Raw genomic sequence first — 27058 nt, forward strand, 5'->3', positions numbered from 1 at the left:
CAAAGCTCAAGCTGGTGATGGGACTTCGGCCACACAAATCGGTACTGACTCTCACCTGTACACCAAGGGTACCAGCCATGGCCTGAGTCAGGACCGATCGCAGAATGATTCTGGAGGATTCAGGGCTTACACTGATAAATGGCAGATCTCTGCTGACACCTGCCCACTGAGAGTGAAAGCTGCCCTCTACAGTACACGTCAACCTGGTCGTCAGTGACCCCTCCACATAACCCTTTCCACAGGGACTAGGCTAAGGATGGGTAAACCCAGAGTCTTTGTTTATCAATCTCAGACTCAACCCTACTTCAGAAGAAGAAGTGAGCCCATGGAAGGTTGGAGAAGGATATTTACCAGTTGTGGTTGGCATTGACGTTTCAGTTGTCGATGTGGTGGTCCAGAAGTCTGGAAGTGGCGAGAAACACAAGAGCCAGCATTAGGCCTCACAGAAACAACTCCACTGAAGAAACTGTTGGTGGGCATCGTGACAATTGCACATGTGCCATCTGCCACTGCATCCTGTGTGTGGTGCACGAGCCGTCTTCTCCGCTAGGTCATCTGGGAGGAAGGCTCTCAACTGAGCCACGAAATCACTGGCAGGTCTGAGTGGGTTGCCCAGACTCTGAAACTTGGACTGAACGCGCCAGGGCCCATGGTGAGCTGACCTGGAGCCAATCTCATGTCCTGGGACCCAAGGAACAAAATCGCTTATCACCCTGCCATCCCCTGGACACTGTCTCTGCCATATTTGGATGAACATGCGATCCTGCTGAACCTCAAGGTATAGCAAGCTCTGAGGGAGGCAGGGAAGCCAGGCTAGTCTCAGTCCTATCAGAGAAAGGTCAGGGGTTATCGACGGTTTGTCTCTTGTAGCATTCTTGTTGGGGCTATGCTAACAGGCCAAGTTCATGAAACACGAAATCACTACTCTGACCTTAGTAGCCAATCACGTGGGACAGCATCAATGGATTGAGTGAAAACTGCACTGGATGCAGGACGGTTTAGAGTCTGGGTAGTCTCATGGCTAGTTCAGAAGCACTACCTTCATTCTCAGTGACTGAGAGCCTAAATTATGTGCCCCGGGGTCCTGCCACTAAGAGCAGTCATTCAATCACAGTGTATAGGATAGGCAGCTAGTAAAGGGACATCCTGAGTAAGGAAACTGGTGACTCACCTGGCCACGGAGTTGGGATTTCTGTTTGGAAGAGAAGGATAGTCAGAGACAGAGCACAACATTTCACACCCCACCACATACAAACACGAAATCCAAGGTTGAAAATGTTCAGCCTATACAGACAGAGCTGCAGCCTCTCACGTGGCCGCCGTGTGGACACTGCCAGTGCCCGCCCACAGCCTCTCTGTCCTCTGTCTACTGCCAGTGTCTGCCGTGCTGAGTCTGAAGGCCCAGTTTCCCAAATAGGAAAACCAGTCATTTCTGGGACAGGGCACCATAGCCTATGCATTGACACCACGGGTGTATCACAGATGGTCTAAAGAAGTAGGATGAGGTAGACCCCAATTTTCTGCCTTGAGGTGGGAAGACATTGTGGCTTTGTAATAGTTTCTTTGCTTTTCTCCATGGGTCTTGCCACACTAACCAAGGCCCTCACTCGTCATTAACATTCTATTCACTGGCCTCTTGACATCTCACATTTTCCCATCAAGGCCCAGTTCACTGTATTTCATCAAAGAACACTACGCTGTGTCCTAAGATGGCATGCCTGAAGCGTGTTTCAAGCACTTTTCCTGGCCACAATCCCTGGTCAGAAGGTCACCTGCATCACAGGAAAGGAGCCGACACATCGTGTCCTGGGGAGGTCTATGGAGGCTCCAGTGTATGGGTGCACCCGTGACCCCTGATGAACGAGAGAAGGAATGCCATCCCCCCACACACACAGGGTACACCAAGGATGGAGCCCCGTATCTCCACGGAAAGGTCAAGACACTCCACCTGTTCAGTACTTTCTGGCTCCTGCGAGCCCCGGCTGGTTCTGGTAAAGCTCAAGCAGGTGATGGGACTTTGGCCACACAAATCGGTACTGACTCTCACCGGTACCCCCAGTGTACCAGCCATGGCCTGGTCCCATCCCAGAATGACTCTGGAGGATTCAGGGCTTACACTGATAAATGGTGGAAGAGCTCTGCTGACCATTACCCAGAGTCCCACTGACCGCAATAGCTGCCCTTTGTATTACACGTCAACCTGGTGGTCAGAGACCCCGCCCCTTGCCCCTTCCACAGGGACTAGGCTAAGGATGGGTAATATGGTAATCTTCTTTTATGACTCTCAAACCCGACCTGTGTTCAGAAGCAGAGAGAGAGAGACCGTGGAAGGTTGGAGAGGGATATGTACCTGTTGTGGTTGGCATTGTCGTTTCAGTTCTGGATGAGGTGGTCCAGAAGTCTGGAAGTGGCGAGAAACACAAGAGTCAGCGTTAGGCCTCACGGAAAGAACTCACTGAAGAAACTGTTGGTGGGCATCGTGACAATTGCACATGTGCATCCGGCTACTTATTCGTCTGCGTGGGGCGCAAGCTGTTAGCTCAGCTAGTTTATCTGGGAGGAAGGCCCTCACCTAGGCCACGAAATCACTGCCAAGTTGGAAGTCATTTCCTGACTGTGAAGCTTCAACAGAGTCAGAGCCCATGGTAATTGGACCTGGAGTCAATCGCGTGTCCTGGTACTCACAGGAATATAATCGCTTATCACCCTGCCATACACGGGGCACTGTCTCTGACATTTTTAGATGCACCTGTGACCTTCTGATCTCAAGGAGTAGCTAGAGCTCTGAGTGAGGGAGAGCAGCCAGCCTAGTCTCCAGTCTAATCAGCAAATGGACAGGGGTTATGGACGGCTATTCAATCACAGCCTTCATGTCAGAACCAATTTTAACTGGGCCAAAGGTCATGCAACACGAAGCCGCCTCTCTGACCGGAGACAGCAATCACATGGGAAAGTATCAACGGATTGGGTGAAAACTGAGCTGGATGCAGGACAGGTTGTAGTCTGGGGAGTCCTATATCTACTTCAGAAATACTGCTGTCATTCTCCGTGACCTAGAGCCAAAATCCTGTGTCCCTGGGTGCCCGCCTCCAAGAGCAGTAGTTTAATATCAGTGTGTCGGATGGGCAGCTAGTAAAGGGACATCCTGAGGAAGGACGCTGGCAACTCACCTGGCCAGAATGTGGTCTGGGCCTGAGCAGCTGAGAGGAAGAGAAGGAAAGTCAGACACAAAGCATACACGAGCTCGGTCCCTTCACCCCGGATCCAAGGATGTTGACACTCGCCGACTGTGGTGAGATTCAGGCCAAGCTGACGCCTCTCACGTGCCCCGTGCGTGGACACTGCCAGTGCCCAGCCAGAGCTCTCTGTGCTCTGTCCACTGCCGGTGCCTCCCTCACTGACCCTGCAGGCTTAGGTTCCCGAAGAGGAAAACCAGTGTCACCTCTGGGACAGGGCACCACAGCCTGTGCATTGACACCAAAGGTTTATCACAGAATGGTCTGAAAAATAGTTTGAGGTAGACCCCCATTTTTGCGCCTTAAGGTGTGATAAAACTGAGACTGTCTAAGAGTTTCTGGTTGGTTCCCCAGCCTTCATACCACACTCGCCGAGGTCCTAACGGGCTCATTTGCATTCCATCTCCACTTTCCCTTCTCCCGACCTCTCCTCACAATATTGCACAACGAACGCTGTGCTCTAGCATCCTCTCTTCTGCGTTGGCAGCAGGAGAACCCAAAGGAATAAAATCATCGTAGAGGGGTGTTGCCCACCAACCCTCCCTGGCCCCTCACAAATGACCGTGCCGTGAGAAGAACGCCCAGGGTGAACTCCAGGATGGGAGGTAAGCACACTCTACTGTGGGCAATGGAAGAGGACCCCTGCTCTGCCCTCGGAAAGGTTGACCGTGTGTATGAACAAGGGCGCCATAGGCACCTCTAATTCCCAATCAGGCGACACCTGCCTGATGCGTGTGATGCGTAGTAACCGACCTAAGTCTACAAGTAGAGCACGTGACAAGGTACCCTGGCTGCCAGCTGCCCTGGGATAAACTACAGGCTCAGAGATGACGCTCTGGGGTGTGGGTGAGGGTCCCTAAAGGAAAGTGTGTTTGTTCTCAGCAACATCACCCCAGAAGGAGGCCCAGCGATCTTTGAGGCCCACCTGAGCAGATGACGCCGGCGTCTTCCCCGTGGTTACAGTTGTGCGAGTTCCAGCCATTGTGTGGGCAGCTCCACAGGTAGGACTCGTACCCCGAGCATCTCACGTTATCCAGGACAATCGGCCCTGAGCCCTGCCCAAAACGGGCACTTCCTGGAGCCGATATGGCCCAGCCGCAGCCCAGCTGCCTGCACACCACGTTGGCGTCGTTGGTGTCCCATTCGTCGTCACACACGGTGCCCCACGAGCCCCGGTACAGGACCTCCACCCGGCCCTGACACCGGTCACCTCCGTTCACCAGCCTCAGAGCCAAACTCGATTCGGTCCCGAACCCTAGAGTGTGGCACAGGAACACCCCCTCGGTGTTTGTCTGGAGCTATCACGTCAGACGCATTTTCCAGAATCTGGGCACGTTCTCTTAGGAAAATTCCCCGGAAACCTTAGGACTGGCCCCGGGATTAACCCTCATCAGGGGAAAGGAGCAGACACATGGTATCGTGCTCTGGTCTACGGATGCAGCTATGTAAGAAAGCACCCCATTACCCCAACACATGAGAGCAGCCCTGCCACCGCAATACTACAACAAGAGTAGAGGGACATAGCTCTGAAGCCAGGCCAAGACCATCGCCCGGTTTGGCAGTTGTTTGGCTCTCGTGTAGTCCCGCTGGTCTGGCAAAGCTCCAGCAAGTGAAGGGACCTTGGCCAGACAGATGCAGGACACACACTCTCCCCCGTTACCACCAAAACAAGCCCGAGACCGGAACAGGGGCAAGATCCCAGAATGACTCATCAGGCCTCCACGGCTCACACTGATCAGTGAGGGAGCATCTCTCTGGGACCCCTCCCTCGGCCCCCTTCACAGGGACTAGGCTAAGGAAGGGCAAACCCCAAGCCTCCCCCTGTCACACTCAAACACAAGCTATCTTCAGAAGCAGAGACCGAGCCCATGGAAGGTTGGAGAGGGATATTTACCTGTTGTGGTTGCAGTGTCCCAGAAGTCTGCAGGTGGCGAGAAACACAAAAGCCAGCGTTAGGCCTCACAGAAAGAACTTACTGAAGAAACTGTTGGTGGGCATCGTGACAATAGCACATGTGCCATCTGCCACTGCATCCTGTGTGTGGGACACGAGCCATCTTCTCCGCTAGGTCATCTGGGAGGAGGCCCTCCGCTGAGCCACGAAATCACTGGCAGGTCTAAGTGGGTTGCCCAGACTCTGAAACTTGGACTGAACGAGCCAGGGCCCTGGGTGAGCTGACCTGGAGCCAGTCACGTGTCCTGGGACCCCAGGAACATAATCGCTTATCACCCTGACATCCCCTGGACACTCTCTCCGCCGTTTTGGGATGCACATGCGATCCTGCTGAATCTCAAGGTATAGCAAGCTCTCAGGGAGGCAGCGAAGCCACCTTGTCTCATGTCCAATCAGTGAAAGGTCAGGGGTTATCGAGAGCCATTTCCCGTAGCATTCTTCATCTGCCAATTCTAACAGGACGAAGTTCATGAAACACGAAGCTGCTACTCTGACCTTAGAAGCCAATTACATGGGACAGTATGAACGGAGGAGTGAAAACTGAGCTGCATACAGAATGGTTTGGAGTCTGGGTAGTTCATGTCTAGCTCAGAAGCATTGGCTTCCTTTTCACCTTCAACACCGGAAAGGAGCAGACCCATCATTTCCTGGGGAGGTCTATGGAGGCTCCAGTGTATGGATGCACCCGTGACCCTTGATGAACGAGAGAAGGACTGCCGTCCCCACACACACGGGGTACACCAAGGGTGGAGCCCCGTATCTCCACGGAAAGGTCAAGACTATCCCCCTGTTCAGCACTTGCTGGCTCCTATGAGCCCCGGATGGTCCTGGCAAAGCTCAAGCAGGTGATGGGACTTTGGCCACACAAATCGGTACTGACTCTCACCGGTACCCCCAGTGTACCAGCCATGGCCTGAGCCAGGACCGATCCCAGAATGACTCTGGAGGATTCAGGGCTTACACTGATAAATGGTGGAAGAGCTCTGCTGACCATTACCCAGAGTCCCACTGACCGCAATAGCTGCCCTTTGTATTACACGTCAACCTGGTGGTCAGAGACCCCGCCCCCTGCCCCTTCCACAGGGACTAGGCTAAGGATGGGTAATATGGTAATCTTCTTTTATCACTCTCAAACCCGACCTGTGTTTAGAAGCAGAGAGAGAGAGACCGTGGAAGGTTGGAGAGGGATATTTACCTGATGTGGTTGGCATTGTCGTTTCAGTTGTGGATGAGGTGGTCCAGAAGTCTGGAAATGGCGAGAAACACAAGGGTCAGCGTTAGTCCTCACGGAAAGAACACACTGAAGAAACTGTTGGTGGGCATCGTGACAATTGCACATGTGCCATCTGCCACTTGACACCTGTGTGTGGTGCACAAGCTGTCTTCTCTGCAGGTCATCTGGGAGGAGGCCCTCCGCTGAGCCACGAAATCACTGGCAGGTCTGAGTGGGTTGCCCAGACTCTGAAACTTGGACTGAACGAGTCAGGGCCCTGGGTGAGCTGACCTGGAGCCAGTCACGTGTCCTGGGACCCCAGGAACATAAGCACTTATCACCCTGCCATCCCCTGCACACTGTCTCTGCCGTTTTGGGATGCACACGCGATCCTGCTAAATTTCAAGGTATAGCCAGCTCTGAGGGAGGCAGCGAAGCCACCTTGTCTCATGTCCAATCAGTGAAAGGTCAGGGGTTATCGAGAGCCATTTCCCGTAGCATTCTTCTTCTGCCAATTCTAACAGGACGAAGTTCATGAAACACGAAGCTGCTACTCTGACCTTAGAAGCCAATTACATGGGACAGTATGAACGGAGGAGTGAAAACTGAGCTGGATACAGAATGTTTTGGAGTCTGGGTAGTTCATGTCCAGCTCAGAAGCACTGCCTTCATTCTCACTGACCGAGGGCCAAAATCATATTTTCCTGGGTGCCTACCTCCTAGAGCAGTCGTTCAATTAGAGTGTGTAGGTTAGGCAGCTAGTGAAGGGACAACCCGAGTAAGGATGCCGGAGACTCACCTGCCCAGATAGTGGACGGACTCTCCGTATCTGTTTGGAAGAGAAGGAAAGTCAGGCACAAAACACCAAATTTCACACCCCCACCACACACACACACGAAATCCAAGGTTGAAGACACTCAGCCTATACACACCGAGCTGTGGCCTCTCATGTGCCCTGTGCATGGACACTGCCAGCGCCCGCCCACAGCTTCTCTGCTCTGTGTCCCCTGCCAGTGCCTGCCGCTGAGACTCAGGGCTTGATTTCCCAAATAGGAAAAACAGTCTCTTCTAGGACAGGGCACTATAGCCTATACATCGACACCAAGCGTTTATCACAGAATGGTCCAAAGAAATAGGATGAGGTAGACCCCAAATCTGCCATGATGTGTGAGGACAATGTGGCTTTATAATGGCTTCTCTGTTTTTTCCCATGGGTCCTGCCACACTCCCCAAGGCCCTAACCGGTCATTAGCATTCCATTCAATGGCCGCTGACGTCTCAAACCTTACCCTCCCTACCTATTTCTCTGTATTTCATAAATGAACACTGTGCTGTGTCGTAATCTCACAGGCCCATGGCGTGTTTCAAGCACTTTTCCTGGCCACCACCCCCGATCAGAAGGTCACCTTCATCACTGGAAAGGAGCAGACACATCGTGTCCTGGGAGGTCTTGGAGGCTCCAGTGTATGGATGCACCCGTGACCCTTGATGAACGAGAGAAGGACTTCCATCCCCACACACACGGGGTACACCAAGGGTGGAGCCCCTTATCTCCACGGAAAGGTGAATACTATCCCCCTGTTCAGCACTTGCTGGCTCCTATGAGCCCCGGCTGGTACTGGCAAAGCTCAAGCTGGTGATGGGACTTCGGCCACACAAATCGGTACTGACTCTCACCTGTACACCAAGGGTACCAGCCATGGCCTGAGTCAGGACCGATCGCAGAATGATTCTGGAGGATTCAGGGCTTACACTGATAAATGGCAGATCTCTGCTGACACCTGCCCACTGAGAGTGAAAGCTGCCCTCTACAGTACACGTCAACCTGGTCGTCAGTGACCCCTCCGCATAACCCTTTCCACAGGGACTAGGCTAAGGATGGGTAAACCCAGAGTCTTTGTTTATCAATCTCAGACTCAACCCTACTTCAGAAGAAGAAGTGAGCCCATGGAAGGTTGGAGAAGGATATTTACCAGTTGTGGTTGGCATTGACGTTTCAGTTGTCGATGTGGTGGTCCAGAAGTCTGGAAGTGGCGAGAAACACAAGAGCCAGCATTAGGCCTCACAGAAACAACTCCACTGAAGAAACTGTTGGTGGGCATCGTGACAATTGCACATGTGCCATCTGCCACTGCATCCTGTGTGTGGTGCACGAGCCGTCTTCTCCGCTAGGTCATCTGGGAGAAAGGCTCTCAACTGAGCCACGAAATCACTGGCAGGTCTGAGTGGGTTGCCCAGACTCTGAAACTTGGACTGAACGCGCCAGGGCCCATGGTGAGCTGACCTGGAGCCAATCTCATGTCCTGGGACCCAAGGAACAAAATCGCTTATCACCCTGCCATCCCCTGGACACTGTCTCTGCCATATTTGGATGAACATGCGATCCTGCTGAACCTCAAGGTATAGCAAGCTCTGAGGGAGGCAGGGAAGCCAGGCTAGTCTCAGTCCTATCAGAGAAAGGTCAGGGGTTATCGACGGTTTGTCTCTTGTAGCATTCTTGTTGGGGCTATGCTAACAGGCCAAGTTCATGAAACACGAAATCACTACTCTGACCTTAGTAGCCAATCACGTGGGACAGCATCAATGGATTGAGTGAAAACTGCACTGGATGCAGGACGGTTTAGAGTCTGGGTAGTCTCATGGCTAGTTCAGAAGCACTACCTTCATTCTCAGTGACTGAGAGCCTAAATTATGTGCCCCGGGGTCCTGCCACTAAGAGCAGTCATTCAATCACAGTGTATAGGATAGGCAGCTAGTAAAGGGACATCCTGAGTAAGGAAACTGGTGACTCACCTGGCCACGGAGTTGGGATTTCTGTTTGGAAGAGAAGGATAGTCAGAGACAGAGCACAACATTTCACACCCCACCACATACAAACACGAAATCCAAGGTTGAAAATGTTCAGCCTATACAGACAGAGCTGCAGCCTCTCACGTGGCCGCCGTGTGGACACTGCCAGTGCCCGCCCACAGCCTCTCTGTCCTCTGTCTACTGCCAGTGTCTGCCGTGCTGAGTCTGAAGGCCCAGTTTCCCAAATAGGAAAACCAGTCATTTCTGGGACAGGGCACCATAGCCTATGCATTGACACCACGGGTGTATCACAGATGGTCTAAAGAAGTAGGATGAGGTAGACCCCAATTTTCTGCCTTGAGGTGGGAAGACATTGTGGCTTTGTAATAGTTTCTTTGCTTTTCTCCATGGGTCTTGCCACACTAACCAAGGCCCTCACTCGTCATTAACATTCTATTCACTGGCCTCTTGACATCTCACATTTTCCCATCAAGGCCCAGTTCACTGTATTTCATCAAAGAACACTACGCTGTGTCCTAAGATGGCATGCCTGAAGCGTGTTTCAAGCACTTTTCCTGGCCACAATCCCTGGTCAGAAGGTCACCTGCATCACAGGAAAGGAGCCGACACATCGTGTCCTGGGGAGGTCTATGGAGGCTCCAGTGTATGGGTGCACCCGTGACCCCTGATGAACGAGAGAAGGAATGCCATCCCCCCACACACACAGGGTACACCAAGGATGGAGCCCCGTATCTCCACGGAAAGGTCAAGACACTCCACCTGTTCAGTACTTTCTGGCTCCTGCGAGCCCCGGCTGGTTCTGGTAAAGCTCAAGCAGGTGATGGGACTTTGGCCACACAAATCGGTACTGACTCTCACCGGTACCCCCAGTGTACCAGCCATGGCCTGGTCCCATCCCAGAATGACTCTGGAGGATTCAGGGCTTACACTGATAAATGGTGGAAGAGCTCTGCTGACCATTACCCAGAGTCCCACTGACCGCAATAGCTGCCCTTTGTATTACACGTCAACCTGGTGGTCAGAGACCCCGCCCCTTGCCCCTTCCACAGGGACTAGGCTAAGGATGGGTAATATGGTAATCTTCTTTTATGACTCTCAAACCCGACCTGTGTTCAGAAGCAGAGAGAGAGAGACCGTGGAAGGTTGGAGAGGGATATGTACCTGATGTGGTTGGTATTGTCGTTTCAGTTGTGGATGAGGTGGTCCAGAAGTCTGGAAATGGCGAGAATCACAAGGGTCAGCGTTAGTCCTCACGGAAAGAACACACTGAAGAAACTGTTGGTGGGCATCGTGACAATTGCACATGTGCCATCTGCCACTTGACACCTGTGTGTGGTGCACAGGCTGTCTTCTCTGCAGGTCATCTGGGAGGAGGCCCTCCGCTGAGCCACGAAATCACTGGCAGGTCTGAGTGGGTTGCCCAGACTCTGAAACTTGGACTGAACGAGTCAGGGCCCTGGGTGAGCTGACCTGGAGCCAGTCACGTGTCCTGGGACCCCAGGAACATAAGCACTTATCACCCTGCCATCCCCTGCACACTGTCTCTGCCGTTTTGGGATGCACACGCGATCCTGCTAAATTTCAAGGTATAGCCAGCTCTGAGGGAGGCAGCGAAGCCACCTTGTCTCATGTCCAATCAGTGAAAGGTCAGGGGTTATCGAGAGCCATTTCCCGTAGCATTCTTCTTCTGCCAATTCTAACAGGACGAAGTTCATGAAACACGAAGCTGCTACTCTGACCTTAGAAGCCAATTACATGGGACAGTATGAACGGAGGAGTGAAAACTGAGCTGGATACAGAATGTTTTGGAGTCTGGGTAGTTCATGTCCAGCTCAGAAGCACTGCCTTCATTCTCACTGACTGAGGGCCAAAATCATATTTTCCTGGGTGCCTACCTCCTAGAGCAGTCGTTCAATTAGAGTGTGTAGGTTAGGCAGCTAGTGAAGGGACAACCCGAGTAAGGATGCCGGAGACTCACCTGCCCAGATAGTGGACGGACTCTCCGTATCTGTTTGGAAGAGAAGGAAAGTCAGGCACAAAACACCAAATTTCACACTCCCCACCACACACACACACGAAATCCAAGGTTGAAGACACTCAGCCTATACACACCGAGCTGTGGCCTCTCATGTGCCCTGTGCATGGACACTGCCAGCGCCCGCCCACAGCTTCTCTGCTCTGTGTCCCCTGCCAGTGCCTGCCGCTGAGACTCAGGGCTTGATTTCCCAAATAGGAAAAACAGTCTCTTCTAGGACAGGGCACTATAGCCTATACATCGACACCAAGCGTTTATCACAGAATGGTCCAAAGAAATAGGATGAGGTAGACCCCAAATCTGCCATGATGTGTGAGGACAATGTGGCTTTATAATGGCTTCTCTGTTTTTTCCCATGGGTCCTGCCACACTCCCCAAGGCCCTAACCGGTCATTAGCATTCCATTCAATGGCCGCTGACGTCTCAAACCTTACCCTCCCTACCTATTTCTCTGTATTTCATAAATGAACACTGTGCTGTGTCGTAATCTCACAGGCCCATGGCGTGTTTCAAGCACTTTTCCTGGCCACCACCCCCGATCAGAAGGTCACCTTCATCACTGGAAAGGAGCAGACACATCGTGTCCTGGGAGGTCTTGGAGGCTCCAGTGTATGGATGCACCCGTGACCCTTGATGAACGAGAGAAGGACTTCCATCCCCACACACACGGGGTACACCAAGGGTGGAGCCCCTTATCTCCACGGAAAGGTGAATACTATCCCCCTGTTCAGCACTTGCTGGCTCCTATGAGCCCCGGCTGGTACTGGCAAAGCTCAAGCTGGTGATGGGACTTCGGCCACACAAATCGGTACTGACTCTCACCTGTACACCAAGGGTACCAGCCATGGCCTGAGTCAGGACCGATCGCAGAATGATTCTGGAGGATTCAGGGCTTACACTGATAAATGGCAGATCTCTGCTGACACCTGCCCACTGAGAGTGAAAGCTGCCCTCTACAGTACACGTCAACCTGGTCGTCAGTGACCCCTCCACATAACCCTTTCCACAGGGACTAGGCTAAGGATGGGTAAACCCAGAGTCTTTGTTTATCAATCTCAGACTCAACCCTACTTCAGAAGAAGAAGTGAGCCCATGGAAGGTTGGAGAAGGATATTTACCAGTTGTGGTTGGCATTGACGTTTCAGTTGTCGATGTGGTGGTCCAGAAGTCTGGAAGTGGCGAGAAACACAAGAGCCAGCATTAGGCCTCACAGAAACAACTCCACTGAAGAAACTGTTGGTGGGCATCGTGACAATTGCACATGTGCCATCTGCCACTGCATCCTGTGTGTGGTGCACGAGCCGTCTTCTCCGCTAGGTCATCTGGGAGGAAGGCTCTCAACTGAGCCACGAAATCACTGGCAGGTCTGAGTGGGTTGCCCAGACTCTGAAACTTGGACTGAACGCGCCAGGGCCCATGGTGAGCTGACCTGGAGCCAATCTCATGTCCTGGGACCCAAGGAACAAAATCGCTTATCACCCTGCCATCCCCTGGACACTGTCTCTGCCATATTTGGATGAACATGCGATCCTGCTGAACCTCAAGGTATAGCAAGCTCTGAGGGAGGCAGGGAAGCCAGGCTAGTCTCAGTCCTATCAGAGAAAGGTCAGGGGTTATCGACGGTTTGTCTCTTGTAGCATTCTTGTTGGGGCTATGCTAACAGGCCAAGTTCATGAAACACGAAATCACTACTCTGACCTTAGTAGCCAATCACGTGGGACAGCATCAATGGATTGAGTGAAAACTGCACTGGATGCAGGACGGTTTAGAGTCTGGGTAGTCTCATGGCTAGTTCAGAAGCACTACCTTCATTCTCAGTGACTGAGAGCCTAAATTATGTGCCCCGGGGTCCTGCCACTAAGAGCAGTCATTCAATCACAGTGTATAGGATAGGCAGCTAGTAAAGGGACATCCTGAGTAAGGAAACTGGTGACTCACCTGGCCACGGAGTTGGGATTTCTGTTTGGAAGAGAAGGATAGTCAGAGACAGAGCACAACATTTCACACCCCACCACATACAAACACGAAATCCAAGGTTGAAAATGTTCAGCCTATACAGACAGAGCTGCAGCCTCTCACGTGGCCGCCGTGTGGACACTGCCAGTGCCCGCCCACAGCCTCTCTGTCCTCTGTCTACTGCCAGTGTCTGCCGTGCTGAGTCTGAAGGCCCAGTTTCCCAAATAGGAAAACCAGTCATTTCTGGGACAGGGCACCATAGCCTATGCATTGACACCACGGGTGTATCACAGATGGTCTAAAGAAGTAGGATGAGGTAGACCCCAATTTTCTGCCTTGAGGTGGGAAGACATTGTGGCTTTGTAATAGTTTCTTTGCTTTTCTCCATGGGTCTTGCCACACTAACCAAGGCCCTCACTCGTCATTAACATTCTATTCACTGGCCTCTTGACATCTCACATTTTCCCATCAAGGCCCAGTTCACTGTATTTCATCAAAGAACACTACGCTGTGTCCTAAGATGGCATGCCTGAAGCGTGTTTCAAGCACTTTTCCTGGCCACAATCCCTGGTCAGAAGGTCACCTGCATCACAGGAAAGGAGCCGACACATCGTGTCCTGGGGAGGTCTATGGAGGCTCCAGTGTATGGGTGCACCCGTGACCCCTGATGAACGAGAGAAGGAATGCCATCCCCCCACACACACAGGGTACACCAAGGATGGAGCCCCGTATCTCCACGGAAAGGTCAAGACACTCCACCTGTTCAGTACTTTCTGGCTCCTGCGAGCCCCGGCTGGTTCTGGTAAAGCTCAAGCAGGTGATGGGACTTTGGCCACACAAATCGGTACTGACTCTCACCGGTACCCCCAGTGTACCAGCCATGGCCTGGTCCCATCCCAGAATGACTCTGGAGGATTCAGGGCTTACACTGATAAATGGTGGAAGAGCTCTGCTGACCATTACCCAGAGTCCCACTGACCGCAATAGCTGCCCTTTGTATTACACGTCAACCTGGTGGTCAGAGACCCCGCCCCTTGCCCCTTCCACAGGGACTAGGCTAAGGATGGGTAATATGGTAATCTTCTTTTATGACTCTCAAACCCGACCTGTGTTCAGAAGCAGAGAGAGAGAGACCGTGGAAGGTTGGAGAGGGATATGTACCTGTTGTGGTTGGCATTGTCGTTTCAGTTCTGGATGAGGTGGTCCAGAAGTCTGGAAGTGGCGAGAAACACAAGAGTCAGCGTTAGGCCTCACGGAAAGAACTCACTGAAGAAACTGTTGGTGGGCATCGTGACAATTGCACATGTGCATCCGGCTACTTATTCGTCTGCGTGGGGCGCAAGCTGTTAGCTCAGCTAGTTTATCTGGGAGGAAGGCCCTCACCTAGGCCACGAAATCACTGCCAAGTTGGAAGTCATTTCCTGACTGTGAAGCTTCAACAGAGTCAGAGCCCATGGTAATTGGACCTGGAGTCAATCGCGTGTCCTGGTACTCACAGGAATATAATCGCTTATCACCCTGCCATACACGGGGCACTGTCTCTGACATTTTTAGATGCACCTGTGACCTTCTGATCTCAAGGAGTAGCTAGAGCTCTGAGTGAGGGAGAGCAGCCAGCCTAGTCTCCAGTCTAATCAGCAAATGGACAGGGGTTATGGACGGCTATTCAATCACAGCCTTCATGTCAGAACCAATTTTAACTGGGCCAAAGGTCATGCAACACGAAGCCGCCTCTCTGACCGGAGACAGCAATCACATGGGAAAGTATCAACGGATTGGGTGAAAACTGAGCTGGATGCAGGACAGGTTGTAGTCTGGGGAGTCCTATATCTACTTCAGAAATACTGCTGTCATTCTCCGTGACCTAGAGCCAAAATCCTGTGTCCCTGGGTGCCCGCCTCCAAGAGCAGTAGTTTAATATCAGTGTGTCGGATGGGCAGCTAGTAAAGGGACATCCTGAGGAAGGACGCTGGCAACTCACCTGGCCAGAATGTGGTCTGGGCCTGAGCAGCTGAGAGGAAGAGAAGGAAAGTCAGACACAAAGCATACACGAGCTCGGTCCCTTCACCCCGGATCCAAGGATGTTGACACTCGCCGACTGTGGTGAGATTCAGGCCAAGCTGACGCCTCTCACGTGCCCCGTGCGTGGACACTGCCAGTGCCCAGCCAGAGCTCTCTGTGCTCTGTCCACTGCCGGTGCCTCCCTCATTGACCCTGCAGGCTTAGGTTCCCGAAGAGGAAAACCAGTGTCACCTCTGGGACAGGGCACCACAGCCTGTGCATTGACACCAAAGGTTTATCACAGAATGGTCTGAAAAATAGTTTGAGGTAGACCCCCATTTTTGCGCCTTAAGGTGTGATAAAACTGAGACTGTCTAAGAGTTTCTGGTTGGTTCCCCAGCCTTCACACCACACTCCCCGAGGTCCTAACGGGCTCATTTGCATTCCATCTCCACTTTCCCTTCTCCCGACCTCTCCTCACAATATTGCACAACGAACGCTGTGCTCTAGCATCCTCTCTTCTGCGTTGGCAGCAGGAGAACCCAAAGGAATAAAATCATCGTAGAGGGGTGTTGCCCACCAACCCTCCCTGGCCCCTCACAAATGACCGTGCCGTGAGAAGAACGCCCAGGGTGAACTCCAGGATGGGAGGTAAGCACACTCTACTGTGGGCAATGGAAGAGGACCCCTGCTCTGCCCTCGGAAAGGTTGACCGTGTGTATGAACAAGGGCGCCATAGGCACCTCTAATTCCCAATCAGGCGACACCTGCCTGATGCGTGTGATGCGTAGTAACCGACCTAAGTCTACAAGTAGAGCACGTGACAAGGTACCCTGGCTGCCAGCTGCCCTGGGATAAACTACAGGCTCAGAGATGACGCTCTGGGGTGTGGGTGAGGGTCCCTAAAGGAAAGTGTGTTTGTTCTCAGCAACATCACCCCAGAAGGAGGCCCAGCGATCTTTGAGGCCCACCTGAGCAGATGACGCCGGCGTCTTCCCCGTGGTTACAGTTGTGCGAGTTCCAGCCATTGTGTGGGCAGCTCCACAGGTAGGACTCGTACCCCGAGCATCTCACGTTATCCAGGACAATCGGCCCTGAGCCCTGCCCAAAACGGGCACTTCCTGGAGCCGATATGGCCCAGCCGCAGCCCAGCTGCCTGCACACCACGTTGGCGTCGTTGGTGTCCCATTCGTCGTCACACACGGTGCCCCACGAGCCCCGGTACAGGACCTCCACCCGGCCCTGACACCGGTCACCTCCGTTCACCAGCCTCAGAGCCAAACTCGATTCGGTCCCGAACCCTAGAGTGTGGCACAGGAACACCCCCTCGGTGTTTGTCTGGAGCTATCACGTCAGACGCATTTTCCAGAATCTGGGCACGTTCTCTTAGGAAAATTCCCCGGAAACCTTAGGACTGGCCCCGGGATTAACCCTCATCAGGGGAAAGGAGCAGACACATGGTATCGTGCTCTGGTCTACGGATGCTGCTATGTAAGAAAGCACCCCATTACCCCAACACATGAGAGCAGCCCTGCCACCGCAATACTACAACAAGAGTAGAGGGACATAGCTCTGAAGCCAGGCCAAGACCATCGCCCGGTTTGGCAGTTGTTTGGCTCTCGTGTAGTCCCGGCTGGTCTGGCAAAGCTCCAGCAAGTGAAGGGACCTTGGCCAGACAGATGCAGGACACACACTCTCCCCCGTTACCACCAAAACAAGCCCGAGACCGGAACAGGGGCAAGATCCCAGAATGACTCATCAGGCCTCCACGGCTCACACTGATCAGTGAGGGAGCATCTCTCTGGGACCCCTCCCTCGGCCCCCTTCACAGGGACTAGGCTAAGGAAGGGCAAACCCCAAGCCTCCCCCTGTCACACTCAAACACAAGCTATCTTCAGAAGCAGAGACCGAGCCCATGGAAGGTTGGAGAGGGATATTTACCTGTTGTGGTTGCAGTGTCCCAGAAGTCTGCAGGTGGCGAGAAACACAAAAGCCAGCGTTAGGCCTCACAGAAAGAACTTACTGAAGAAACTGTTGGTGGGCATCGTGACAATAGCACATGTGCCATCTGCCACTGCATCCTGTGTGTGGGACACGAGCCATCTTCTCCGCTAGGTCATCTGGGAGGAGGCCCTCCGCTGAGCCACGAAATCACTGGCAGGTCTAAGTGGGTTGCCCAGACTCTGAAACTTGGACTGAACGAGCCAGGGCCCTGGGTGAGCTGACCTGGAGCCAGTCACGTGTCCTGGGACCCCAGGAACATAATCGCTTATCACCCTGACATCCCCTGGACACTCTCTCCGCCGTTTTGGGATGCACATGCGATCCTGCTGAATCTCAAGGTATAGCAAGCTCTCAGGGAGGCAGCGAAGCCACCTTGTCTCATGTCCAATCAGTGAAAGGTCAGGGGTTATCGAGAGCCATTTCCCGTAGCATTCTTCATCTGCCAATTCTAACAGGACGAAGTTCATGAAACACGAAGCTGCTACTCTGACCTTAGAAGCCAATTACATGGGACAGTATGAACAGAGGAGTGAAAACTGAGCTGCATACAGAATGGTTTGGAGTCTGGGTAGTTCATGTCTAGCTCAGAAGCATTGGCTTCCTTTTCACCTTCAACACCGGAAAGGAGCAGACCCATCATTTCCTGGGGAGGTCTATGGAGGCTCCAGTGTATGGATGCACCCGTGACCCTTGATGAACGAGAGAAGGACTGCCGTCCCCACACACACGGGGTACACCAAGGGTGGAGCCCCGTATCTCCACGGAAAGGTCAAGACTATCCCCCTGTTCAGCACTTGCTGGCTCCTATGAGCCCCGGATGGTCCTGGCAAAGCTCAAGCAGGTGATGGGACTTTGGCCACACAAATCGGTACTGACTCTCACCGGTACCCCCAGTGTACCAGCCATGGCCTGAGCCAGGACCGATCCCAGAATGACTCTGGAGGATTCAGGGCTTACACTGATAAATGGTGGAAGAGCTCTGCTGACCATTACCCAGAGTCCCACTGACCGCAATAGCTGCCCTTTTTATTACACGTCAACCTGGTGGTCAGAGACCCCGCCCCCTGCCCCTTCCACAGGGACTAGGCTAAGGATGGGTAATATGGTAATCTTCTTTTATCACTCTCAAACCCGACCTGTGTTTAGAAGCAGAGAGAGAGAGACCGTGGAAGGTTGGAGAGGGATATTTACCTGATGTGGTTGGCATTGTCGTTTCAGTTGTGGATGAGGTGGTCCAGAAGTCTGGAAATGGCGAGAAACACAAGGGTCAGCGTTAGTCCTCACGGAAAGAACACACTGAAGAAACTGTTGGTGGGCATCGTGACAATTGCACATGTGCCATCTGCCACTTGACACCTGTGTGTGGTACACAAGCTGTCTTCTCTGCAGGTCATCTGGGAGGAGGCCCTCCGCTGAGCCACGAAATCACTGGCAGGTCTGAGTGGGTTGCCCAGACTCTGAAACTTGGACTGAACGAGTCAGGGCCCTGGGTGAGCTGACCTGGAGCCAGTCACGTGTCCTGGGACCCCAGGAACATAAGCACTTATCACCCTGCCATCCCCTGGACACTGTCTCTGCCATTTTGGGATGCACATGCGATCCTGCTGAATTTCAAGGTATAGCCAGCTCTGAGGGAGGCAGCAAAGCCACCTTGTCTCATGTCCAATCAGTGAAAGGTCAGGGGTTATCGAGAGCCATTTCCCGTAGCATTCTTCTTCTGCCAATTCTAACAGGACGAAGTTCATGAAACACGAAGCTGCTACTCTGACCTTAGAAGCCAATTACATGGGACAGTATGAACGGAGGAGTGAAAACTGAGCTGGATACAGAATGTTTTGGAGTCTGGGTAGTTCATGTCCAGCTCAGAAGCAATGCCTTCATTCTCACTGACCGAGGGCCAAAATCATATTTTCCTGGGTGCCTACCTCCTAGAGCAGTCGTTCAATTAGAGTGTGTTGGTTAGGCAGCTAGTGAAGGGACAACCCGAGTAAGGATGCCGGAGACTCACCTGCCCAGATAGTGGACGGACTCTCCGTATCTGTTTGGAAGAAAAGGAAAGTCAGGCACAAAACACCAAATTTCACACCCCCACCACACACACACACAAAATCCAAGGTTGAAGACACTCAGCCTATACACACCGAGCTGTGGCCTCTCATGTGCCCTGTGCATGGACACTGCCAGCGCCGCCCACAGCTTCTCTGCTCTGTGTCCCCTGCCAGTGCCTGCCGCTGAGCCTCAGGGCTTGATTTCCCAAATAGGAAAAACAGTCTCTTCTAGGACAGGGCACTATAGCCTATGCATCGACGCCAAGCGTTTATCACAGAATGGTCCAAAGAAATAGGATGAGGTAGACCCCAAATCTGCCATGATGTGTGAGGACAATGTGGCTTTATAATGGCTTCTCTGTTTTTTCCCATGGGTCCTGCCACACTCCCCAAGGCCCTAACCGGTCATTAGCATTCCATTCAATGGCCGCTGACATCTCAAACATTACCCTCCCTACCTATTTCTCTGTATTTTATAAATGAACACTGTGCTGTGTCGTAATCTCACAGGCCTGAGGCATGTTTCAAGTACTTTTCCTGGCCACCACCCCCGATCAGAAGATCACCTTCATCACCGGAAAGGAGCAGACACATCGTGTCCTGGGAGGTCTTGGAGGCTCCAGTGTATGGGTGCACCTATGACCCCTGATGAACGAGAGAAGGACTTCCATCCCCACACACACGGGGTACACCAAGGGTGGAGCCCCGTATCTCCACGGAAAAGTGAATACTATCCCCCTGTTCAGCACTTGCTGGCTCCTATGAGCCCCGGCTGGTCCTGGCAAAGCTCAAGCTGGTGATGGGACTTCAGCCACACAAATCGGTACTGACTCTCACCTGTACACCAAGGGTACCAGCCATGGCCTGAGTCAGGACCGATCACAGAATGATTCTGGAGGATTCAGGGCTTACACTGATAAATGGCGGAAGGTCTCTGCGGACACCTGCCCACTGACAGCGATAGCTGCCCTCTACAGTACACGTCAACCTGGTCGTCAGAGACCCCTCCCCATAACCCTTTCCACAGGGACTAGGCTAAGGATGGGTAAACCCAGAGTCTTTGTTTATCAATCAGACTCAACCCTACTTCAGAAGAAGAATAGAGCCCATGGAAGGTTGGACAAGGAGATTTACCTGTTGTGTATGGCATTGTCCTTTCAGTTCTGTATTTGGTGGTCCAGAAGTCTGGAAGTGGCAAGAAAGCCAAGAGCCAGAGTTAGGCCTCACGGAAAGAACTCACTGGAGAAACTGTTGGTGACTATCATGACAATTACACATGTGCATACTGCTACTTAGTCGTCTGCGTGGGGCACAAACTGTCAGCTCAGCTAGGTAATGTGGCAGGAAGGCCCTTACCTAGGCCACGAAAACACTGCCAAGTCGAAGGTCATTTCTTGACTGTAAAGCTTTAATGAATCAGGGCCCGTGGAAATTGGACCTGGAGTCAATCGCGTGTCCTGGTACTCACAGGAACATAATCGCTTATCACCCTGCCATACACGGGGCACTGTCTCTGACATTTTCAGATGCACCTGTGACCCTCTGACCTCAAGGAGTAGCTAGAGCTCTCAGGGAGATACAGGAGCCAGCCTCGTCTCCAGTCTAATCAGCAAATGGACAGGGGTTATGGACGGCTATTCACTCACAGCCTTCATGTCAGAACAAATTTTAACTGGGCCAAAGGTCATGCAACACGAAGCCGCCTCTCTGACCGGAGACACCAATCACATGGGAAAGTATCAACGGATTGGGTGAAAACTCAGCTGGATGCAGGACAGGTTGTAGTCTGAGGAGTCCTATATCTACTTCAGAAATACTGCTGTCGTTTTCCGTGACCTAGAGCCAAAATCCCGTGCACCTAGGTGCCCGCCTCCAAGACCAGTCGTTCAATATCAGTGTGTCGGATGGGCAGCTAGTAAAGGGACATCCTGAGGAAGGACGCCGGCGACTCACCTGGCCAGAATGTGGTCTGGGCCTGAGCAGCTGAGAGGAAGAGAAGGAAAGTCAGACACAAAGCATACACGAGCCCGGTCTCTTCACCCCTGATCCAAGGATGAAGACACTCGCCGACTATGGCGAGATCAGGCCGAGCTGATGCCTCTCACGTGCCCCGTGCATGGACACTGCCAGTGCCCAGCCAGAGCTCTCTGTGCTCTGTCCACTGCCGGTGCCTCCCTCACTGACCCTGCAGGCTTAGGTTCCCGAAGAGGAAAACCAGTGTCACCTCTGGGACAGGGCACCACAGCCTGTGCATTGACACCAAAGGTTTATCACAGAATGGTCTGAAAAATAGTTTGAGGTAGACCCCCATTTTTGCGCCTTAAGGTGTGATAAAACTGAGACTGTCTAAGAGTTTCTGGTTGGTTCCCCAGCCTTCACACCACACTCGCCGAGGTCCTAACGGGCTCATTTGCATTCCATCTCCACTTTCCCTTCTCCCGACCTCTCCTCACAATATTGCACAACGAACGCTGTGCTCTAGCATCCTCTCTTCTGCGTTGGCAGCAGGAGAACCCAAAGGAATAAAGTCATTGTAGAGGGGTGTTGCCCACCAACCCTCCCTGGCTCCTCACAAATGACCGTGCCCTGAGAAGAATGCCCAGGGTGAACTCCAGGATGGGAGGTAAGCTCACTCTACTGTGGGCAATGGAAGAGGACCCCTGCTCTGCCCTCGGAAAGGTTGACCGTGTGTATGAACAAGGGCGCCATAGGCACCTCTAATCCCCAATCAGGTGACACCTGCCTGATGCGTGTGATGCGTAGTAACCGACCTAAGTCTACAAGTAGAGCACGTGACAAGGTACCCTGGTTGCCAGCTGCCGTGGGATAAACTACAGGCTCAGAGATGACGCTCTGGGGTGTGGGTGAGGGTCCCTAAAGGAAAGTGTGTTTGTTCTCAGCAACATCACCCCAGAAGGAGGCCCAGCGATCTTTGAGGCCCACCTGAGCAGATGACGCCGGCGTCCTCCCCGTGGTTACAGTTGTGCGAGTTCCAGCCATTGTGTGGGCAGCTCCACAGGTAGGACTCGTACCCCGAGCATCTCACGTTATCCAGGACAATCGGCCCTGAGCCCTGCCCGAAACGGGCATTTCCTGGAGCCGACCTGGCCCAGCCGCAGCCCAGCTGTCTGCACACCACGTTGGCATCGTTGGTGTCCCATTCGTCATCACACACGGTGCCCCACGAGCCCCGGTACAGGACCTCCACCCGGCCCTGACACCGGTCACCTCCGTTCACCAGCCTCAGAGCCAAACTCGATTCGGTCCCGAACCCTAGAGTGTGGCACAGGAACACCCCCTCGGTGTGTATCTGGAGCTATCACGTCAGAGACATTTTCCAGAATCTGGGCACGTTCTCTTAGGCAAAGTTCCCCGGAAACCTTAGGACTGGCCCCGGGATTAACCCTCATCAGGGGAAAGGAGCAGACACATGGTATCGTGCTCAGGTCTATGGATGCAGCTATGTAAGAAAGCACCCCATTACCCCAACACATGAGAGCAGCCCTGCCACCGCAATACTACAACAAGAGTAGAGGGACATAGCTCTGAAGCCAGGCCAAGACCATCGCCCGGTTTGGCAGTTGTTTGGCTCTCGTGTAGTCCCGGCTGGTCTGGCAAAGCTCCAGCATGTGAAGGGACCTTGGCCAGACAGATGCAGGACACACACTCTCCCCCGTTACCACCAACACCAGCCCGAGACCAGAACAGAAACAAGGTCCCAGAATGACTCATCAGGCCTCCATGGCTCACACTGATCAGTGAGGGAGCATCTCTCAGGGACCCCTCCCTCGGCCCCCTTCACAAGGACTAGGCTAAGGAAGGGCACACCCCAAGCCTCCCCCTGTCACACTCAAACACAAGCTATCTTCAGAAGCAGAGAGAGAGCCCATGGAAGGTTGGAGAGGGATATTTACCTGTTGTCGATGCAGTGTTCCAGAAGTCTGGAAGTAGCGAGAAAGACAAGAGCCAGCGTTAAGCTTCACAGAAAGAACTCACTGCAGAAATTGTTGGTGGGCATCGTGACAAATGCACATGTACAATCTGCCACTTGCCACGTGTGAGGGGGGCACAAGCCGTCTTCTGCCCTAGGTCATCTGGGAGGAAGGTCCTCAATTGAGCCATGAAATTACTGGGAAGTCTGAGGTTGTTTCCCTGACTTGGAATCTTGGACAGAAAGAGTCAGGGCCCGTGGTGAACTTATCTGGAGCCAATTACGTGTTGTGGGACCCACTGGAACATAATCGCTTATCACCTTGGAATCCCCTGGGCACTGTCTCTGCCATTTTTGGATGCATGTGTGACCCTGCTGAATCTCAAGGTGTGGCAAGTTTTGAGTGAGGGAGAGAAGCCAGCCTAGTCTCAAGTCTAATCAGCAAACAGTCAGGGGTTATAGACGGCTATTCACTCACAGCCTTCAAGTCAGAACCAATTTTAACTGGGCCAAAGGTCATGCAACACGAAGCCGCCTCTCTGACCGGAGACACCAATCACATGGGACACTATCAACGGATTGGGTTAAAACTGAGCTGGATGCAGGACGGGTTGCAGTCTGGGGAGGCCCATATGTACTTTATGACCACTGCTGACATTCTCTTTGACCTAGAGCCAAAATCCTGTGCCCCTGGGTGCCCGCCGCCAAGAGCAGTCATTCAATATCAGTGTGTAGGATGGTGACTAGTAAAGGGACATCCTGAGTAAGGGTGCCGGTGCCTCACCTGTCCAGGATGTGGTGTGGGTCTGAGTAGCTGTGAGGAAATGAAGAGAAGTCAGACACAAAGCATACATGAGCCCGGTCCCTTCAACCCCGATCCAAGGTTGAAGACGCTTGCCGAGTATCTATGCCAAGATACAGGCTGAGCTGATGCCTCTCACGTGCCCATGCGTGGACACTGCCAGTGCCCAGCCAGAGCCTCTCTGTGCTCTGTCCAATACCGGTGCCGGTCTCACTGCCCTGAAAGGCTTAGGTTCCCGAAGAGGAAAACCAGTGTCACTTCTGGAACAGGGCACCACAGCCTGTGCATTGACACCAAAGGTTTATCACAGAATGGTCTGAAAAATAGTTTGAGGTAGACCCCAGTTTTTCCGCCTTGAGTTGTGATAAAATTGAGACTGTCTAAGAGTTTCTGGTTGGTTCCCCAGCTTTCACACCACACTGCCCGAGGTCCTAACGGGCTCATTTGCATTCCATCTCCACTTTCTCTTCTCCCGACCTCTCCTCACAATATTGCACAACGAATGCTGTGCTCTAGCATCCTCTCTTCTGCGTTGGAAGCCAGAAGAGCCAAAAGGAATAAAATCATCGTAGAGGGGTGTTGCCCACCAACCCTCCCTGGCACTTCATAAATGAGTGTACCCTGAGAAGCACACCCAGGGTGAACTCCAGGATGAGAGGTAAGCTCGCACTACTTGGGCACGTGCAAAGTCCTGCTCTGCCCTCGGAAAGCTTGACCGTGTGTATGAACAAGGGCGCCATAGTCATTTGAAACCGAACTCGGGCGACGCCTGCAAGATGCGTGTGACACGTTGTAACCAACCTAAGTCTACAAGTAGAGCACGTGACAAGGTACCCTGGCTGCCAGCTGCCCTGGGATAAACTACAGGCTCAGAGATGACGCTCTGGGGTGTGGGTGAGGGTCCCTAAAGGAAACTGTGTTTGTTCTCAGCAACATCACCCCAGAAGGAGGCCCAGTGATTTTTGGGGCCCACCTGAGCAGATGACGCCAGCGTCCTCCCCATGGTTACAGTTGTTCGAGTTCCAGCCATTGTGTGGGCAGCTCCACAGGTAGGACTCGTGCCCCGAGCATCTCACATCATCCAGGACAATCGGCCCTGAGCCCTGCCCGAAACGGGCACCTCCTGGAGCCGACCTGGCCCAGCCGCAGCCCAGCTGCCTGCACACTCTCCCCCGTATACCAACAACACCAGCCGAAAACCTGAGACAGGAGCAAGGTCCCAGAATGACTCATCAGGCCTCCATGGCTCACACTAATCAGTGAGGGAGCATCTTTCAGGGACCCCTCACTTGGCCCCCTTCACAGTGACGAGGCTGAGGAAGGGCAAACCTCAAGCTTCCTCCTGTCACACTCAAACACAACCTATCTTTAGAAGCAGAGAGGGTGCCCATGGAAGGTTAGAGAGGGATATTTACCTGTTGTGATTCACATTGTCATTTTTAATAGGAATGTCATTTAATAGTAGATGTCATTTCTGATCTGGATTTTGTCTTGCTGTGTAACTTTGGAGAAGTCAAGAAACCTGTCTCGCCTTGAGTTCTTTCACTTTAAAAGGCTATTTTTAGATGAGAAATATCTCGGTATCAACCTACTGAGCCTAATTCTGACCATCCCACATGTGACTTATGCAGGGCTCCAGGGAATGGGTGCAAAAATAATTTTCACATGCTTAAGCTTCTAATTCAGTTTTCCTGTCTAATTGCATCGGCTAGTATTGCTAGTACAATTTTTAATAGCATGGAGCTGAAGAGCATACTTGCCTTGCTTTTTACTTTAGTTGAAATGCTTCTAATCTTTCTCCATTAAGATTCTGGCTTTAAACCTGTGGTTTTGAAATTGCTTCGAGGAGCCCTGGTGCTTGTCCAAGGCTCCAGAAACAGCCTGCTTGGTGCTGGAGCTTGAAGAGACGATCACCTGAGAGCTACTCTTAGCCTACTGCAACCAGAGCACTCAGTTTTTGTGTGAATTATCTACTGGGCTTTTACCTCTATCTGAGGTCTTTGTGGATCTAGAAGAAGTGTGACCCCTACCTCCAACCCCAGTAGAGGTTCTAACGGCTCTAGATAAGTCCTGTCTGCAGTCTTGTGTCATAGGCAGGCAGCCAAGCACCCCCAACCCATTGTTTGCACCCCTGTCTGGACTAGTTGTACGAAAAGTCTTGTCAGGTCCAGCCAGTACCCTAATACATAGCAGGGTTCTCAGGGGAAATGACTGCAGAAAGCAACAAGTTTTCATCTTATAGCTGCTGCAATGAAGAATCTTGGGTAGAGACATGGCTAAGTTGGAATAACGCCAATCTTATCCTCAGATCTAGTGACATCTGTGTCCTTACTCAAAGGGAATAGAAAGAGAAGGTGAAGTCAGGCCTCACCCCATTGGCCTTAGAAACAGGAAAACATAAAGCCCAAGGAACAGAAATGCCTGACAGGCATATCATTAGAATTCCCAACTGATCCATGATGAGCCCTGGGGAGGGGCCTTGGTGTGGAGGCTGTCCTTCTCTTGTCCTACTGCCAAGTTTCCCATGGGAAATGGACCATGACTTTCCTTCCCAAAGCCCAGGCTGTCAGAACCTCAGGCTATATTGACTGTACCTCCCAGCTCTCTCACTGGAGGCACCCCAAGGGGATGCATGGGACTTCTGCTGCCCACAGGCTAAAGTCCAGTGTCCTTCTATCCTGAGGAAGAACAAAGGTAGCCTGATATGGGCTCAGGACAGGGCACAGGCAAGGATGTTGTCCAGCACGTTTGCACTTGCCTCTCTAGGCCCTATAGCCAGAGACTCAGCACCTCAGCCTGGCCAGGGGTCATCATGGACTGGTGAGGTGTGCACTGAGGGTGTACACCCAGCATGCACGACAGAATCCCCTGAAGATAGGACACCAAAGTCCACCCTGGAGCTCCTTCAGGACGCATCTGTAGGTTGATTCTTCCGTAATCTCAGGGACAAAGTTCATGGAAGGGATATCCATTCAGGCTTGCAGCCTTGTTCAGAGGCCCCCCCGACTTGGAAGCTGAGCACCCCCATCTTTTACACCTTGTGCCTCTCTTCTGGATCAGGGTGCAGG

General features: G+C 52.6%; 1 protein-coding gene across 46 annotated transcripts in view; it reads right to left on the reverse strand.

The window, feature by feature from the left end:
• Positions 1–27058, reverse strand: part of DMBT1 (deleted in malignant brain tumors 1) — a 66058-nt gene that overhangs the window by 28928 nt on the left and 10072 nt on the right. For 4 of the 46 annotated variants that reach the window (XM_033130296.1, XM_033130294.1, XM_033130292.1 and 1 more), the window contains exons 4-21: positions 23973–24002; positions 23172–23198; positions 22201–22530; positions 21211–21240; positions 18401–18451; positions 17147–17173; positions 16177–16506; positions 15186–15215; positions 14366–14416; positions 13187–13207; positions 12367–12417; positions 11192–11221; positions 10375–10425; positions 6385–6435; positions 5131–5157; positions 4162–4491; positions 3171–3200; positions 2351–2401 (exon numbers count right to left, since the gene is read on the reverse strand). In XM_033130296.1, coding sequence (XP_032986187.1) covers positions 2351–2401; positions 3171–3200; positions 4162–4491; positions 5131–5157; positions 6385–6435; positions 10375–10425; positions 11192–11221; positions 12367–12417; positions 13187–13207; positions 14366–14416; positions 15186–15215; positions 16177–16506; positions 17147–17173; positions 18401–18451; positions 21211–21240; positions 22201–22530; positions 23172–23198; positions 23973–24002 — 1548 coding nt within the window. Of the gene's footprint in view, positions 1–351; positions 403–1171; positions 1193–2350; positions 2402–3170; positions 3201–4161; positions 4492–5130; positions 5158–6384; positions 6436–10374; positions 10426–11191; positions 11222–12366; positions 12418–13186; positions 13208–14365; positions 14417–15185; positions 15216–16176; positions 16507–17146; positions 17174–18400; positions 18452–19217; positions 19320–21210; positions 21241–22200; positions 22531–23171; positions 23199–23972; positions 24003–27058 lie in introns of those variants that run through there. The other 42 variants (XM_033130301.1, XM_033130283.1, XM_033130279.1 and 39 more) reach the window with 37 other exon arrangements.

Source organism: Rhinolophus ferrumequinum, chromosome 16 (genome assembly GCF_004115265.2).
Source record: "Rhinolophus ferrumequinum isolate MPI-CBG mRhiFer1 chromosome 16, mRhiFer1_v1.p, whole genome shotgun sequence".
Classification (NCBI taxonomy): domain Eukaryota; kingdom Metazoa; phylum Chordata; class Mammalia; order Chiroptera; family Rhinolophidae; genus Rhinolophus; species Rhinolophus ferrumequinum.